This window comes from Myotis yumanensis, unplaced genomic scaffold, assembly GCF_028538775.1.
Source record: "Myotis yumanensis isolate MYYU_CA2020_CCGP unplaced genomic scaffold, mMyoYum1.0.hap1 SCAF_3, whole genome shotgun sequence".
NCBI lineage: Eukaryota > Metazoa > Chordata > Mammalia > Chiroptera > Vespertilionidae > Myotis > Myotis yumanensis.
Genome location: NW_027223754.1, coordinates 122010158 through 122028641, shown reverse-complemented (window position 1 = coordinate 122028641; position 18484 = coordinate 122010158). Strand labels below are relative to the sequence as shown.

Genomic DNA, 18484 nt, shown 5'->3' with positions numbered 1-18484 from the left:
TGTTGTTCTTCCATGCCCACCAGAGCTGAATGATAACTCTGCCCTTATTCCCTTACAAAAGGAAATGTGAATGTGGACCTTTCCCCAGCATGACCCCTCAGGCTGGGGTCAATAAAATTGAGAGCAATAGCTTTCAAACTCCTTTGAACATAATTTAAAGCAGGAAATATAGGTTATATTACAGTCAATATACACATACAATTATAACAAAACAATGTTTTCATATACTGTGAGCAATATACTTTATTTTTCATTCTATTATATTCTATTTCATTTATTTAAAAAATGCTGACCACATCCCACTAAAAGATTGCAACCTACAATTTGAAAGATACTGATTTAAAGCACACAGAATTAAGAGCAGAAGGTATAGAAATGGCCCAAGATAGAATTCTGATTATGGTCTGGATCATAAATTTGCATCAGGGTGTAAATGTCTATTGTCTGATGGACAATAGGTGTTTCTGTGGAAAAGGGGGGTGGGAAATGGAGCGAGGCCTAGGAAGCTGTGTGATACTTGAAGAACATGGCAAAACGAGAGGCTGCTGGCCCAGGTTCTTTGGAAAATAGAGCAAAATCATCTCAGGATTGCTGGGGACACAGAAAAACCAGACTGTGAAATGCCCTGAAAGGCCCCTCAATAACAAAGCCGACAGTTTGCTATTCTTGCAATAATCGCCACTGTCAGGGACCTGGAGCTGTGACATGCAGATGGAGCTTAGGATGGGGCAGAGGCCTTACCTCACAGCTCCACTGGCCCCGAAGCCTAGTTTCCTCATAAGTGTCAGTGCCACACAAAAGATTGGTGCTCCTTCCTCACAAACAAGTCTGTTTTCCATTCGAGACCGGGGAGTTTTGGGGAGGGGGCAGTCCCAGATGATGTGGAATAAGGTCAGGGTCCTACAACCCTGCTGATGTGATGGGTGAGGTACACAAGAAAATGGGCAGACAGTCAAGTTGTCTCTTCTTTCACCGAGAAGACCATGAGATCTATAGTTCACAGTTACCCTCGGGTTGCTGCCATCTGTCCATGCTCCTCTGTAGTATACATTCCCTCTCCTGCCAATACCATGGACACCTTGGGGGTAGAGAGGTTCAGAGGATCCTTATTCAGCTAAGAGGGAAAGCCCCGCTAGGTGGGATCCTGGAGGCTTGCAGGAGCACACTGCGGTGGCTGGTCAGGATGGTAGAGGGTTTGGTGAACCAGGGTGCGGGCTGCTGGGAGGTCATCAGGATCTGAGGGCAAGAAAGGGGCTGGTAAGAGGCTGTGGCTCTCCTGGACCCCCCGATTTTCTAACCCTGCAGCTTGCTGGGACTCACCCAGGCCTAGCTCCTGCAGCAGGTCCTGGTACTCGGGCTCAGCCTCCAGCAATTTCAGCAGATTGGTAGACTCCATCCGCTCAAGTTGCACCTCCCAGTACACATAGATCTTCTGGTTGAATGTGACATACACGAGGCAGGGGCTGTTGCGGCCCTCTTTGCAGGCATACAGGCCTGGGAGGTGGGTGGTGAGACAAAGGTCCAGAAGTTTCAGTCCAGTGGTGGGAAGGCAAGAACAAAATACGAGTCAGCAGTTTTGACCCTCCCACAGATGCCAAGCAGAAAACTAAAGGCTCTCTTTCTAAGTCTTCTCTGATGAGAACTCAGTAAAATAGGTAAAACAGAAAAGATCTGGCCCCACTCCAGGTATAGAAAAACTATTGTACAAAACCCAGGCAGAATAGCATTCAAATACGTGCTACTTGATTTGACTAGTCTTGCTAATCTAAGGGGTAAATCAGCAAAATGTAACCAGAAACTAAGATTTCTCTGAGGTGGCAACTCCTGTGCAAAGGCCGTGGAGTAAGTATGCCAGCACACTGCCCAATTCTTCTCACTTCGGTAACCACACGTACCTCCAGTCATCCGAGTGCTGGTTTCCAAGGTCCCGACTTGGAACTAATGGGAATGTCCTAGGACAGCGATTTTCTACCAGTGTACCACAAGAATTTTTAAAACATGCAATACTTGACTATTTAGTCAGCGGCACTGTTCTCTTTTCCCTTAGATTGTGAATAAAAAATGACAGCAGCCAGCACAACAGCTGTCCAGCGTGAAAGAATCAAAATTATACTTTTTTTGGTCAGAATGGCAAAAATATATATTTTTTCATGTGCTGCAGGATATTAGTGATAAGCTTATTAGTGCCATGAGAGGAAAAAGGTTGAACATCACTGGGCTAGGACCATGTTCTTCACAGAGTTTTGATATACTCAGATGGGAAAGAGCTTTCTGATGTCTTCATACAGGTAGATAAGAAATCATACATTCTGCCCTGGCTCAGTAGATAGAGCGTCAGCCTGTGGACCGAAGGGTCCCAGGTTTGATTCTGATCAAGGGCACATGCCTGGATTGCGGGCTCAGTCCAACATGCAGGAGGCAGCCAATCAATGATTCCCTCTCATCATTGATGTTTCTATCTCTCTCTCTTCCTCTCCCTTCTTCTCTGAAATCAATAAAAAAAGAAATCATACATTCTTTAAAATATTCAGAAATAGAGATCTCACTATTTTTTTTTTCTTATTTAAAACTGTAAAGATGGCAATTGAGCCTGGCTGGCATGGCTCAGTGGTTGAGTGTCAACCTATGAAACCAGGAGGTCATGGTTCAATTCCTGGTGGGCCACATGCCCAGGTTGTGGGCTCGATCTCCAGTAGGGGGCGTGCAGGAGGCAGCTGATCAATGATTCTCTCTCATCATTGATGTTTCCATCTCTCTCCCTCTCCCTTCCTCTCTGAAATCAATAAAAATATATTTTAAAAAAAAAAAGATGGCAATTGAGTACTCACCTATCACCCTCCAATGAAAGAGCTAAGGAACTCATTTGTTTATGAAGATTCACATTAGGGGACACACTGAGAATGGAAATAAGAGGCAGACAATGTGTTAGGGGGTGTGGGGCAGGGGCCCACCTGCACAGAAAGCTCGGACATTCTCATCCACTTGGAAGCGGACGACTGTGCGGTTGTGATCAATGATATACGTCTGCCCGTCCCAGGCACAGGCAACCACCTCCTCGTGCCCGTTGCCCTGAAAAAGGTCAGAGACAAGATTGCAAGGGGTGGCCAGGAGCCATTTTAGAAAGAGATCTAATGACAGGGCTGGATAGAATACTGTATAAGGAGCTGTGGACTTGGCTCTGATGACAAACTACCAGCTGGGAAAGAAGACAACCATATGTTTCTTACTGCATTTCTCCCATGTGCCAGGCACCAAAGAGGCTGTCAAATGAGCCACCTCACATAATGCTCACAACAACCCTGTGAAGTGGGCAACATTACTCCCAATTTGATACTGAGGGAACTTCAGCTTATAGAAATAAAGTCACGCACTCAAGGCCACTCAGCTGGGAGGCGGTGGAATCAGGCCTCCAACCCAGGCCTGTTCTACCTGACCTCAATGCCTCAGGCCTTTTCTCCTACACCATTGAGCCTGCTTGACGGCAGCACAAAGAACAGCCTCCGTTGCGGATTCAGGAGCCACAGCCTTAGTAAAGACAGACTCACACAGGACAAGAAAAAACATACATCTGCAGTTGGGACTGATGATTAACTTCTGGATCCAAGTAATTATCTGTTTCTCTTTGGAGCGATTACTGCTGCCGAAAGGAACTGAAAAGAGAGATTCCCTAGAGCACAGAGAAGAGTGCTATGCATGTGGAATAGGGGAATGACTCACTTCAAAGGGAGTAGGAGCTGTCTAAAGAGGGCCTTAAGATAAAGGTTGAGCTTGGCTGGTGTTGCTCAGTGGCTGAGCATCGACCCATGAACCAGGAGGTCATGGTTCGATTCCCAGTCAGGGCACATGCCGGGGCTGTGGGCTTGATCCCCAGTAGAGGGCATACAGGAGTCAGCTGATCAATGATTCTCTCTTATCACTGATGTTTCTATCCCTCTTTCCCTCTCCCTTTCTCTTTCTGAAATAAAAAATAATATATATATTTTTAAAAGGTTGAGAGTTAACTGTGAAGTGAGAATGGCCTTACTGAAATCTTATTTTCACTGAAATCTTATCTCTCCATGTGAAGAAGGTAAGAATGTTCCTCTCCACCAGGTGTTCCACCCACCGTGACATCCAATTTCTCTAGGGCGAAAAGCTGGTGGTCCACCTGCACTGACCACAACAGCTTGTCTGCTTCCTCCATAAGCTTCAGTGTCCCTGCAGGAGGAGAGGCAGGTGGATGGGTCAGGCAGGATCCCTGAGCAGATCCCCCAGGCACACAACTGGCCCATAGCTGATCTGGGAAACTCACCATCCAGGGTGCAGAGGGCAAAGAGGCCAGAGCCACCACTCTCCGCAGTGTGGCCTGTGGGTAGAAGGACCAGAAGAAGAAAATGTGAGAAAGGCAAGAACAGAGCACATGGGGCGAGGAATGGCCAAGGGCAGGGAGGGAGAGAGGGAGGGAGGGAGGGAAGGACAGGACTAGAAATGAGAGAAAAAGCTGCATCTCCTCTCCCAAAAGTAATGTTTGTCCTCAGCAACCTGCCTCGTTTGATGTTGCCAATGAGGTGAGTAGAGACATTCTTGTTGTGGATGCGGCCGGATGTCTGGTGCAGCACAACATCTCGGGCAGCCGGGGTCTCCCTGTGGGCAGGAGACTGGGGGACTAAGTGGGAGACCAAGTGAGCTTAGTGCTCCGGCACCTTTGTGGCCCCGTCTCCGTAAGAGCTACCAAGCTGTGAATCAGCTGGGAAACCTATTGCTGACCCCGTCTGGCCCGTGTGGCAAGTAGGAAACAGGGATGGAGCTATCAGGCTACCATCTTGGAACCTCTTCCAGTTGCTACAAGGTTAGAGCCAGGATTCCCTGGGTCCCAAAATATAGGTCTGCCCTTATTAGGAGAGAGGTGCTTGTGCCGTTCCTAGCTCAAGAAGCTCGGCCAACTGTAGACCTATCATCCACTGCCGTGGACATCTGGGACCCAATCTTGCTCCCATGTACCCCACACCATCCACAGGCCTGCACCCCTTACCTAATGCCCTCCGTGGTCCCCTCAGAGGTAGTGGAGTGCCTAGCGTCCTTGTTCCAGGTGCATAGTAACACTGCATAAGCACAGCCTGGCTGTGACACCATCAGTTCAGGAACACCAAGGGGCCCCAGAGTCACCGAGAGACTGTCCACCTGCACCAGGGAACAGAGGCTTAAAGGGGACTGGGGAGAGAGGAAGTGGGACCCTGCAAAGAACAGGGGAGAGAAGTGGGGCAGGGCCCCTGCTAACAGTCCCCAGGCTCCAAGGTAGCAGCAGGAGGAATTCTAGTGTTCATAGGGCTCCTGCCTGGTACCACTCTCCCCACATACACCACCTGCTTTCCTCTGTGCATTCCTCAAGTGGGGCCCAGTCCTGATACAGGCCCCACCACACCCACCTTCACATTCCCAATTCTTAGCACTGGGTTCCTTCCTATAGTCATTACTAGCAATTTCTCCTAAGACCCTGATTTGAAATGATCTTTAGATCTCACCCTGCATGACGGCCCATGACTGTTATCCCACAACCCCCTTCAGGAGGCCTTCCTCCCTGCTCTCTGGGCTCCGTGGTCCCCATACTCAGCCTCTCACCTGGCCTTCCAGTGTCCATTTCTTGAGCGACACCAGCTGCCCTGTCAGATGTTCAGTGCCCTCGCCCAGATCTTCCCAGCGGAAAGCCCGTACCACACGGTCTGTGTAACCTACCACCAGCTCGCAACACCCGTCTCCATCTGTGTCGATCCAGAAAATAAGCCGAGTTTGGAGCCAAAGCTGCATTCGTCAGCTTGAATCCTACAAGCATCTCATCCCTACTCCTCTGCTAACATCTCTGCTGGCATTTTATCTGGTACGACTTCAAGCCCAATCTGTTGTGGAGCTACCTCATACACTCTGAGTCTGGTGCAGGCTCCTCTGCCCTTCCTGTTCTGACAATACCTACCTCTTCCTGCGTTCTACCCACCCATCTGCTCCACAGGTCCTGTCACTGCTTCCCTCAGATACACAACTCGAGGTGTCCTGATTCATCGCATATACCTACCACCACCTTCGAGACAGTTTCTGGCCAAAGTATCAACCCAGTATCTATATAGCTCACTCCCTTGCCATCTTTAAGTTTTTGATCAAATTTCATCTTCTCAGCAAGGACTTCCCTGACAACTCCATTTAGAATCGCTACCTCTATTTCAACACTCTCTTGCTCCTTTCCATGGTTTATTCCTCCTTCCCCTGAATCCCTTGAGATCTGCTCTATTGCCCACTGACTCCTATTCCCCCAGCTGCCTGCAAAGACAGCCATGCCCACCGATGTCGCTGATCAGCATGACTTTGGTGTTGGCAGGGATGTGCTGCTTAAACACTGGACGCTGCTCCTCTCCCATTAGGGTCTCATGGTGCCCAGAAGCATCCAGGGTCCTGGCAGGTGTCAGGTCACACAAGTGAAACCAGCCCTCAGCACTCACTGCCACCACGAGATTCTGGGAGAGACAGAGGTATAGGAGAGATGGACTGGGGAGGGAGTCTGAGCACAGGCTGATCATTAGAACACAGAAGCCATTACCCTCAGCTGATTTCCACTTTGAGACAGCAATCAATCTAAGTAAGGCCTTGGAGTTACACTGAAGTTCCAAGGTCTGGAGAGTTCTTACCTTTCCTTTATTGCATATATCTCCAACCCCAACGCAAGTCAGCTGCAAAAGAAGAAAGGGAGGCTCAGGGAGACACAGAGGGAGACCAGTACTCCCTAATCTCTATGAAGCAGGAAGGAGTAGGTTTTCTAATTGCCATCATTTGCTGAAAACCTGTTGCCAATGACCTACTCTGATACTCTGTGTTAATCAAGTTATTGTGCTATAGGTTTATTTGGTTTACCCAGACGGCAATACAACGACCTGAAGTAAAGACAATTTGGGCTCAAAACAAAATCTTTACAAAACAAAAACTCTAATATAGCCAGACTATCATGTTTCTGGGCGTATTCAAATACTGCCCTCATTTTCTACTATAATTTATAAGATTAGACAACCTAGGCTGAGCAGCTGGTGAGTTTAGGACACCCTGGTTAGCCTCTGTGTGGGTCTCAGCCTTGACAGTTCCTGGACAGAAGAAATCCCTTCCCAGACCTATAGACCCCGGTATTTGAATACTTACCATTCCCTGGCAAGAACAGGTGAGCCATGGCCGGCTGTCATCATTCTTATATACAGACAGCTTCCCACTGGTGTCTCCCACCACCAGTTCATTTAACTTCAAATGGAGAGAGAAGAGTGTTAGCATGGGATCCTGCTGACCCACTTCAAACTCTACTGGGTCCATCCCGGGAAAACCACAGGACATCAACTTGAATCTTCATCAACTTTACTGAAAATCTTTTGTGACCAAGATAGCCATAGTTTCCCAGTTTCTTTATTTCTGTAGGGGGGAAGGTGGTATGTGTGTGTGTGTGTTATGGGCAGGGGAGGATTAGAGAAATAGTGCCATACAGAATCCATCCCAGAAAAGTTTGACATCTGGACAACTTAATGCCCTACATACTTGTCCATTACAAATAGGACATATAGAATTGGGAAAAGTAGTTTTACAGTTGTCTGTATGGAAAATAATACAATAATTAAACTGTTGCCCTAGCCAGTTTTGCTCAGTGGATAGAGCATTGGCCAACTGAAGGGTCCTGGGTTTGATTCCAGTCAAGGGCACATACCTGGGTTGCAGACTCGATCCCTGGTCCTGTGGGAGGCAACCAATCGATATGTCTCTCTCACATCAATGTTTCTCTCTCTCTCTATCTCTCTCTCTGTTTCTTCCCTCCCTTCCACTCTCTCTAAAAATCAATGGAAAAATATCGTGTGAGGGTTAACAACAACAAATATATATATATATATATACATATATATATATATATATATATATATGAGGCCCAGTGCACAAATTTGTGCATGGGTGGGGTCTGGTCAACCCACCCTGATCGGGACTGATAGGACCTGATAGGGCCGGGCCAGCAGGGGGAAAGGGGCCGTGGGCGGTTGGCTGGCTGGCCCCGCCCCCTGGTCCGAACTCCCCGTTGAGGGGACAATTTGCATATTAGCCTTTTATTATGTAGGATAAAATAATAAACTGTTTCTCATACTTACAACTGTAAACCTACTTTTGCCCCTCCCTGTATTTTAAAAACAATTCCAAATATTCAACTTTTAGAGAATTTAACTTCAAACCTCATATTCAATTAGAGGCCAGGTAAAAAGAAAATGTCAGCTCTGTGGCCCTTCTCCTTTAGAAAGACCTTTGATCTTGGTGTGTATGAGTGAATATAGGATGGAGGTTAGGGGTAGCATGAAGGGGCTGCTGGGTATCAGCATCCATGTTCTGGGCCTCTGGTGCCCTCAAGTGGCAACTATGCTCTCAAGAGGGCAGGCTCCCTGCATGGAGCCTCTTCACTATTTGTTTTTGGGTACTCCCCTTCCTAGGGGTTCTCCAAAAGCTGGCCACCCTTTCCAGAGACTAACGATAATAAATAATAAGGTAGCTCCAAACCCTATTTCCACTAACAGCTTCATGATTTCCCTTGTGGGGAATCCAACACTCCCTTCCTGTCCTCAAAACAGAGTTAACATTAGAGTCTCAGGAGATTTAATTCTTTTTTTTTCTTTTTTGAATTTATTGGTTAACAAAATTATACAGGTTTCAGGTGCACAATTCCACAAGAAGATTTAATTCTAAATGCAACAAAGACATAACAGAAAGACAGTAAGGAAAAGTTAGCAATGAATTAGAATTTATCAATATGATTTATTTGATATGAACCTCAGATTATTTTAATAGTTATGGGAATATTAGATCATAGAAGCATAAAACAAGTTTATTTACATTAAATCCTATACACCTGATGTTTCAATTACAGCTGGTCCTGGAGGACTTCTGCAGACACACAGAGAGAAGCAGATTGGCTTAGAGCAGCCATGGGCAAACTACAGCCCTTGGGCCGGATCTGGCCCGTTTGAAATGAATAAAACTAAAAAAAAAAAAAAAAAAAAAAAAAGACCGTACCCTTTTATGTAATGATGTTTACTTTGAATTTATATTAGTTCACACAAACACTCCATCCATGCTTTTGTTCCGGCCCTCCGGTCCAGTTTAAGAACCCATTGTGGCCCTCGAGTCAAAAAGTTTGCCCACCCCTGGCTTAGAGGCTCAGATTGCAGCTGCCTGCATTTGAATCCAGCTCTCTATGCCTCTATTTTTCATCTATAAAATGAGGATCATAAAAGTAGCTACCTCATAAGATTGTTGTGAGAACTGAGTTAACAGAGGAAAGCATTTAGAAGTGATTGGCATACAGTGAGCACTAATACCAAGTGGTTTTCAGCCTCTAGTTAAATATCTCCAAGGCTAGGGATCTTAACACTTTTCATGTAATCCATTCTTTTATTATACATTCATTCAACAAATCAATCTATACTAGGTCTTGATAAAATGTTTGCTTGATAGACAAATACTAGCAAAGAATTTTTTTAAAAACAAACAAACAAAAAAAATCAGCCCTGCTGGTGTAGGTCAGTGGTTGAGCGTCAACCTATGAACCAGGAGGTCTTGGTTCAATTCTGGTCAGGGCACATGCCTGGGTTGCAGTCTTGATCCCCAGTATGGGGCAGAGGCAGTTGATCAATGATTCTCTCTCATCATTGATGTTTCTATCTCTCTCTCCCTCTCCCTTCCTCTCTGAAGTCAATAAAAAAATATTTTTTAAAAAGAGAAAAACAAAAAAAAATCAGAATGAAAGAGAATGCCCTTGAGTTAGTCAGCCCTTGAGTTTTCGGGTAAAGCTGAACAACCAGTTAGGGGTACGAAGATACATGCCACAAACTCCCTGCTGAGAAGGACCTCAGAGTTTAACAAGAGCACAGACACAGGAATAAAATCATAAAACAGTGTGGTAGGTGCAGTGAGCCAGGCAGAGTGAGACAATGACACTGGAAGAGGACATTCCCAGGGCAGCCCTATATGCTCTCTACAGTAATTCCCCCTTATCCATGGGGTATGTTCCAAGACCACAGTGAATGCCTAAACTGCACACTGTACTGAACCCTCATACACACTATGTTTTTCCTATAAATACATACTAATAGTTTAGTTTATAACAGTAAGAGATTAACAACTACTAACAAAATAGAACAATTAGAACAATACTAGAGCCCGATGCCCGAAATTTGTGCAAGGGGCTTGGCCCTTGCAGCCCTGGCTTCGTATGAAAGGTCATCCAGAAGGACGTCCAGAAGGTCGTTCGGCTGTCCAGTCTAATTAGCATATTATGCTTTATTATTATAGATACTATGATAAAAGTTATGCAAATATGCTCACTCATTTCCGGGGGTCCCTTGTTGAAGTCTTTGTATCGGCTCAATGCTTTCTGGGGTAACATGTTACCATCAACTGGAACATATTTTCTTCCACCTTTCCACTTATCAGGCACTGTGGCCATCACTTTTACAGTTTCATGTATGACAGCAAAACAAGCATGGATTTCTTTTTCTTTCTTCATAATTTCACAGATAGAAGATTTGTTCTGATAACAGATCTTAGCAACTTCAGCATAGGATTACTTTTCTTATTAAGTCAAGAACATTCACTTTTTCACTTAAAGGAAGCAGTTTACCACTCCTAGTTGGCATATCCAAATTGTTAGCATCACTACTCTTATGCTTTGGGGCGCACGGAGCCGGGAGGAGGCGGGACTCCCAGGCAGGCTCTGTGCCGCGCATGCAGCGTCAAGCCCAGCCCTGCCCACCGGTGCATGCCTGCTGTGCGCACAGCCATCTTGTGACGGCATGAGGGCACTCGGCGTGATGACCACTTAGGCTTTTATTAGTAAAGATAAAGGTTACTTAAACACAAGTACTGCAATACTGTGACGGCTGGTCTTGATCTGATAACCCATTTAAGTGACTAACAGTGGGTAATGTCTATGGTGAGACTACACTGGACAAAGGGATGATTCATATCCCAGGCGGGATATAGTGGAACTGAGCAAGATTCCATCCTGATATTCAGAAGAGCATGCAATTTAATACCTATAAATTATTTATTTCCAGAATTTTCCATTTAATATTTTTAGACTTCTGTTGACTGCAGGTAACTGAAAATGCGGATAAGAGGTGACTACTGTATAATGCTTCCAGCAGTTCTGCTTCTCTGGTTGATTCTGGCTCTGGAGGCCACTAAGTGACACTAAAGAACCCCAGCTGGATAGTACACCAACAGTCAGAGATACTAAAGGAAAACAGAATTAAGATCCTTCTAGAGAGTAAAGACTCTCTCTCCCATGGTGTTGGGTGGGTAGTTCTAGAGGGAGTGTATTCTATTCATAGTTTCTCCCTCCAACTTAGCAGAAAATGAATTAGTTTCAAAGAACTAGAACTTAATCACACACTGTGGCCATCACTTTTGGCTAATGGTTTCTATATACACAAAAACCTAAGAGACCATTATGGCCAGACAACCGGCTGGTAGCTATGATGCACACTGATCACCAGGGGGCAGATGCTCAATACAGGAGCTGCCCCCTGGTGGTCAATGTGCTCCCACAGTCCCTCCCCCAGGCCAGCTGCTCTGATCAACTCGATGGGGACTGGGCGAGATGGCCCCAATCGGCCCTGATTGCTGACCAGGCCGAGGGACCCCACTTATGCACGAATTCGTGCACCAGGCCTCTAGTATTAGAATAAAATAAGTCTTTTTCCTGCCCTAAATCTCCAAAATGCTGGCCTGGAGAGCCAATAATAAAATTTTTATCCACATTTCTGTAGGCTGAGTGTACCACATTTGATCACTAGCCAACTATCTCAACTACTTGCCTTCTTTCAATTATATTTATTAATAGGCAGAGGCCTTCAAATTGCTTTGAGATACATAGTAACATTTGCTTTTCAAGACAATCCTCATTTATTCAGCAAACATTTACTGAGTCCCTATTATGTGCCAGGCACTACTCTAAGTGTTGGGAATAAAACAGTTAAAAAACAGACAAAAAACTCCTACCCTAATGGCGCTTACAACTCAGGGGGGAAAAAAAGTATAATATATCCAACATAGCGGAACTGAGTGTGTAGTAGTCAATTCACTTAGAAAAGCACAATTTCCAAAAGAGCTAGTGCTATGAAGCTATTTTAAAAAGCATGTATTTTCCCTTGTAAACAAAGAAGACACTCAAATAAAAAAAAATGCACATCTAAAGTCATTTTGTTAGTTTACTACTTAAAAATGCCTCCCTTAGTTTTCTCATAAAAATTGTACTGCTTGGCATATGAAAAAAAATGTGAACGCCCAGAAAACATAATACAAATTTATGAGAATAACTTTTTCCTTCCTAGAGGAGGTAGAGCCAGAAGAAGCCTCATAAAATACCTCTCCATAACAGCACAAAGGAATCTGGAAAGAGAGGAGGATGTTTTAGCCCTAGCTTTTTTTGTTTTTGTTTGTTTCTTTCAGGCAAAGACAGTACAGAACAGCAGGGAGGCAGAGTAGGGAGATGGGACAGAGTGTAGGAGAAAAAGGCAATAAGGTGCTTTGTATTAAAAATATTAAATACAGATTGTTAGGGAGGGCAATACAATCCTGAATGGCCATTTGTAAGCTTCCCACCACAGGAGAACAAAAGACCCGGAAAACTTGCAGGACACCAGGAGTCAGATCATACAAGGAATGAAACTGTCCTAAGGCATGAAGGCATCTGATCGCACACCTGCATTCTAAGCCCACCAGCTCAGCCCCCAGACCCACTGACAAGTGTCCCACCAGTGACTGCACGTAAGGGTGAAACTCCAGCCAGAGTGCTGCCATCACAGACCCAATGACCCCTTGGCTCCTGCTGTGCAGCCCTTCCCTTGGGATACCCCATCCCCCATCCCCTTTCCTTAAATAAATTCCACTTTCTTTAATCACCATCTGAGATGGCTATTTAATCCGCCCATGTACCACCATGTTAACCTTTCAGAGATAAATGAAAAGATAAAATCTGCAAAAAAAAAGTGTTTCACACCACCAATAGCCCCCATCCTCTTTGAAGCTTAGAACCTTTTACATATTTTAATCAAGGCATCTCATTACATTTTGTTATTCTAACAGTGGTTCTCAACCTGTGGGTCGCGACCCCTTTGGGGGTCGAACGATCCTTTCAAAACAGGGGTCGCCTAAGACCATCGGAAAACACATATTGTTTTTGTGATTAATCACTATGCTTTAATTATGTTCAATTTGTAACAATGAAAATACATCCTGCATATCAGATATTTACATTATGATTCATAACAGTAGCAAAATTACAGTTATGAAGTAGCAACAAAAATAATTTTATGGTTGGGGGTCACCGCAACATGAGGAACTGTATTAAAGGGTCCGGCATTAGGAAGGCTGAGAACCACTGTTCTATGACTATCACCCCACCTGATTATGAGCTACCTGAAGGCTGGGACTGTCTTGTTCATTTTTTAATTCCCAGAATGTAGCAATCCTTGGCGCCTAGTGGGCAGTTCAATAAATATTTGCAGAAAAACATAATTAAAAATGAACACTAATGGCGCTAACACTTACGTTTAACTGTGGGCCAGGCATGATGCTACCTGCTTTACCTGTATTAATTCATTTAAACAACGGGAAAAGGAACGACGCGAAGGAAGAAATGGGAGATGGAAATTTTTGTAACTCAATCAAGGACTTTAAAGTTTCCAGACACCTGCGTGCAGGAAGGCGCAGGTACCATAGGGAGACGTTAAGATTGGGGGTTTTGAGGGCGGGGGGTGGGGGGGGGGGGCTCTGTCGCTCGGGCTGGAGGAGCTTAGATTGCCGGGCGGGAGGCGAGGCAGATACAGTTCATTTATTCCAGCGCCTCGAGGAGCCAAGTGTGAGAGCAGCAGAGGCGCTTTAAAATCCCAGTTTGAGGCTTTTTAAAAAACAGGATTTTCTTTAAAATGTATTTTTATTGATTTCAGAGAGGAAGGGAGACAGAGGGAAACAGAAACATCCATGATGAGAATCAATGATGGGCAGGCTGCCTCCTGCACGCCCCACCTGGGGATGGAGCCCGCAACCCCCGCCGGTGCCCTGGCCGGGAATCCAACTGTGACCTGGTGAGTCATAGGTCGAGGCTCAACCCGGGCGCCACGCCAGCCGCCTAGTTTGAGGCTCTGAAAGGTAAAATGGCTTTAGAAGTGATTCCCCTCGCGGAAGCTTAAGGACAGAAGCAGTGACCAGGAAATGTGGCCACCGAGGTTTCATAGGCTCTTGCGGTAAATAAGTTACTGAATTAGAAAGTCAGTCATCTATGTTCCTAAAAGAGTACCAGACCAGGGGACGGGAACACTTGGTCAGGCCGCCCCGGCATTCACGCTCTCTAAAAGCTCGCCCGGCCCGCCACGCCAGCCCCCTCGCGCAGGCGCCGCTCGCGCCCCGCCCGACGGCCTCCACTTCCCTGGCCCCGCCCCGCCCCGCCCCGCCCCGGCCCTGCGCAGGCCCCGGCGTGTCCTGCAGTGCGCATGCACTGACCGTGTCGTTATCGACGTCTCCGAGGCAGATTGCATGCGGAAAGAGGCTTCCGCTGAACTCCAGGGCCACGCGCTGCACGTAGCTAACGGACCTCATCGCACTTCCGAGGGCTAAGGGGTCGGGGGACCCCGCTAAATGTTCCCCGAGCCTCTCCCGGCCGCCGCCAGAGCGGAAGGCCACTCAAAGCGGAAAGTTACGTCACCGCCTGAACCTCCAATCCCGGCTTTCCTCGCTTAACCTTAGAGAGGAGGCGGGTCTTCCGAGCCCGCTGGGCTTGGGGCGTGACCAGCTGCTTATGTGAGTGACAGGGGCGTGAGCCACTCGTTTTCACCTGAGGGCTGGATCGCAAGGGCAGAGCAATCCTAACCGGACTGATCCATTCCCTTGGCAACAGGGCTCTCTAGTGCTTGACCTAATAACCTTGACCTCTTCCTTTGTCGCCCTGACAGTTGAAGAGTCCCAGTCATCAGATCATCCCTGAGATTCATAACTGCCAATTTTATAGTTTCCAGCAGTGTTTTTTTAAGAAGTTGCTGGTTAGGAGTTGTGAAAGCTATATGGTCAATTGAACCAGCATTTAAAAACACGAATAGAATAGAATGGAAAATATCTAGTGACATAAGTATTGTTTTAGTGAATCCTTTGTTTCAAGTGTATATATGTGTATATACTGGCTAAGGTAAAAAAACAAACCAGTGTGTGTGCTTTGTGATCAATAGTTTGAAAACCACTTGATGCAAAGCACATTTCACATATTGTTTCATAATTAGCACAACAAAAACGTGAACTTTATTATTATTCCACTAGAGGCCCAGTGCACAAAATTTGTGCACTGGTAGGGTCTCTAGTGGCTGCCAGCTATCTGCCGGGTACTCCCTCCCTTCCCCCGGCCACCTGCCACCACCACCACCGGCTGGGGACTCCCTCCCTTCCCCTGGCTGGCCCTGCCCCCTGGTTGAACTCCCTGACGAGGGACAATCTGCATACTACGCTTTTGTTATATAGGACTAGAGGCCTGGCGCATGAAATTTGTGCGGGTGAATGGGGGGAGTTGGGTCCCTCAGCCCAGCCTGTGCCCTCTTGTGGTCCAGGAGACCTCAGGGGATGTCTGACTGACAGCTTAGGCCTGCTCCCCCTGACAGCAGTCGGATATCCTTAGCGCTGCTGCAGAGGTGGAAGAGGCTCCCGCCTCTGCTGCTGTGCTCACCAGCTGTGAGCCTGGCTCAGGGCTTCCGCAGAGTGGCACTCGCCCTGTGTTGAGCATCTGCACCCTGGTGGTCAGTGCGCGTCATAGCAACTGGTTGTTCTGCTGTTCAGTCTATTTGCATATTAGCCTTTTATTATAAAGGATTATTTTGGATGAGAAAAACAGGTTCAGTAAGATTAAGTAACAAGGCAGGAAATGGTAGAGGTGGAACTCAAACCAGAATTGTTTGATCCCAAACACTACATCCTTTCTATCATTTATGTCATAGTTCCTAGGAAAGTCCTCAGGGTACAAGTTAGGGTTACTGAGATTCTGGACCTGCCCTGCCCTGTGTGCCCCCATCATAAAACTCTTGTCTCCCTTCCTCAGTGGTTCCACTCTGTAGTATAAATGGAACATCACAATCATGACTGGCTTCTTAAGGAAACTTTTCATGTTGGATCAAGTCCAACCTTTCTTTGGGGTGCCTCATCAATTAAGGCACTAAAGTATTATTTATTTATTTATTTATTTAATATGTGTTTTTATTGATTTCAGAGAGGAAGGGAGAGGGAGAGATAGAAACATCAATGATGAAAGAGAATCATTGATTGGCTGCCTCCTGCACACCCCCTACTGGGGATCAAGTCTGCAACCTGGTCATGTGCCCTTGACCAGAATCGAACCTGGGACCCTTCAGTCCACAGGCGGATGCTCTATCCACTGAGCCAAACTGGCCAGGGTCAAAGTATTATTTATTAAATTCTGCAGGTGCTCTATGCATTTTAAGGTTTAGGTCTGCTGGCCCAGGCTGATTTACACATTGTTTTTTCAGGAATCAATACTGGGAAAGTGAGGATATCTACTTCACCTGGGGATGTTGGACCAGGGCTTGTTCTGCTTTGTGAACCTAGAGAAGGTGCTGGAGGGCAAGACCTTGGTCCCTGGGGGCACAGGAGAGGGACGTCACATTTTGTTCTAGAGGTTCCAATGGATCTGATGGCCAGATAAGATGAGAACAAGGAACAGCATGTCAGGACAGCAAACAGGAGACAGTCTAGCCAGGGGTGGAGAATGTCAGGCCAGCAGGCTTTATAAGACCCAAGAAATCATTTGGTCTGACCCTGGCAAGGCATTAGGAGTGAGTTAATTAAATGTTTGACCAAATATAGCTGGCTAATATTTTAAAAATATTTTTTATTGATTTCAGAGAGAAAAGGAGAGGGAAGGAGAGATAGAAACATCAATGATGAGAGAGAATTACTGATCGGCTGCTTTCTGCACACCCAATGCTAGGGTTTGAGCACACAACCTGGATGTATGCCATTACTGGGAACTGAATCGTGACCTCCTGGTTCATAGGTCAATGCTCAACCACTGAGCCATGGCGGCCAGGCCAGACTAATTTTTAAGATGATAATTTTTGTATGGCCTTCGAATGGTATTATAAATATCCAAATGGCCCTTGGCATAAAAAAGGTTCCTCACCCCTGGTGTAGACAAATACTGGGATTGCAGATACCCTGAAGTTTCTGTTTCTCTTGGTGTACTGTGGGATTGGCCAGGTTCATACAAAGGCTCTGGGTTACACAGGTGTACATGATCTCATTTATGGAGGGATTGCATGCTACCTCATGTTGCCCTACCACATCTCTATTCTTCTCTCATCCTAGCTCAAACACCAGACTTCATGTAAGGTTTTAAAGTGTGAAAAAACTTACCAGTTTTAAAATACTTACCTCTAAATGTAAAGTTAACTGGTTTGAATTATGTTTCTTTTCACTACTGTTTCTAAATTGTCTTCTCTTTTTCCAGCCCTTTGAATGAAATTGTAAAAAAATAAACAAATAAGTAAATAATCCAGCACAACACAGATGAGGATCACCCTGCTTCTGTTACCAAGTGCCCTTGCTTGATCAGTTCTCTTAAATCATATTCTGACCCAGCTCTACATAATGCCTTAGTTTTATCTTCCTCATCACTTGTTCTTGACCTTTCTGTGCCTGGTGGGTGCCTATTTCTGTTTGTTCTGTTTTTGCCATGAAGGTCATGTCATTATGATCACAACTTGGATATCATGCCTTTTGGCTTTTGTCAAGAGAGCCAAATAAAGTTAGAAAGGGAGGAAAGATGAGTCTCCAGAGAAATATTTCATGAATCAAGTCTTTCCATTCCATGCCTCTCCCCCCCCCCCCCCCTTGTGTCAATTACTTTAAGTGCATTGAGTATTAAATTCACACACAGTGAGTGGAACACAGGACTAGGCACTGCAGATCCATGTGGACAGATCCCTGGCTCTCCAAGGATCCTTGTTCTTGCTAGTGGGATGGTTGGTCATTCTCCACTGGTACCATCTATAGCCCGTCTTGTTTCAGACAAGCACTCTATCAGCATGGGTTTTGGCTTACTCCCCAGAACTGCCTAACCAGTACATCTTCCTGGTTAGATGACATGGATACAGTTGTGTGGGTGGCATATTCTTTACAAAACAGCCAAACAATAGTTTCAATAGAAACCTGCTATGGGAAGGGAGTCATTAAAAGGAAAACATTTCTAGGGAGATTCTTTGTCCATTTCTTCCTCCAAGAGTAGTCAGAAGGTTCCTATCAAGTTCTGTCTGCCTAGGATGCCCAGGTAAGAAACAGGACCTTTAAAGTTCTTCCTATGGGTGAGGCCCAGAGCCACTGACTACATTTGCAGTTGAGGAAATAGGCTCCACTTGTCCAAGGTCACAGAAACCTCATGGCCGACTTCGGATTT

General features: G+C 45.8%; 1 protein-coding gene across 2 annotated transcripts; it reads right to left on the bottom strand.

Moving 5' to 3' along the window:
- Nucleotides 1-237: 237 nt before the first annotated feature.
- Nucleotides 238-17702, bottom strand: ITFG2 (integrin alpha FG-GAP repeat containing 2). Of its 2 annotated transcripts, none has more exons than XM_070409534.1 (12): nt 17464-17702; nt 7156-7251; nt 6654-6695; nt 6311-6482; nt 5599-5738; nt 5012-5160; nt 4526-4623; nt 4292-4345; nt 4106-4197; nt 2952-3069; nt 1321-1494; nt 238-1236 (listed from the first exon to the last, which is right to left on the bottom strand). In XM_070409534.1, the coding sequence occupies exons 2-12, from the start codon at nt 7156-7158 to the stop codon at nt 1133-1135; spliced, it is 1146 nt and encodes a 381-aa protein (XP_070265635.1). In that variant the 5' UTR covers nt 7159-7251; nt 17464-17702; the 3' UTR covers nt 238-1132. The 2 variants fall into 2 exon arrangements, with proteins under 2 accessions (XP_070265635.1, XP_070265634.1); XM_070409533.1 differs by lacking the exon at nt 17464-17702 and adding an exon at nt 14539-14887.
- Nucleotides 17703-18484: the final 782 nt, after the last annotated feature.

Coding starts and splice junctions, on each gene's coding strand:
- ITFG2 (XM_070409533.1), bottom strand. CDS start 14,634: ATGAGGTCCGTTAGCTACGTGCAGCGCGTGGCCCTGGAGTTCAGCGGA. Junction 6,483..6,653: donor ATATATGCAATAAAGGAAAG/GTAAGAACTCTC, acceptor TGTCTCTCCCAG/AATCTCGTGGTGGCAGTGAG. Junction 4,198..4,291: donor TGCCCTCTGCACCCTGGATG/GTGAGTTTCCCA, acceptor CTCCTCCTGCAG/GGACACTGAAGCTTATGGAG.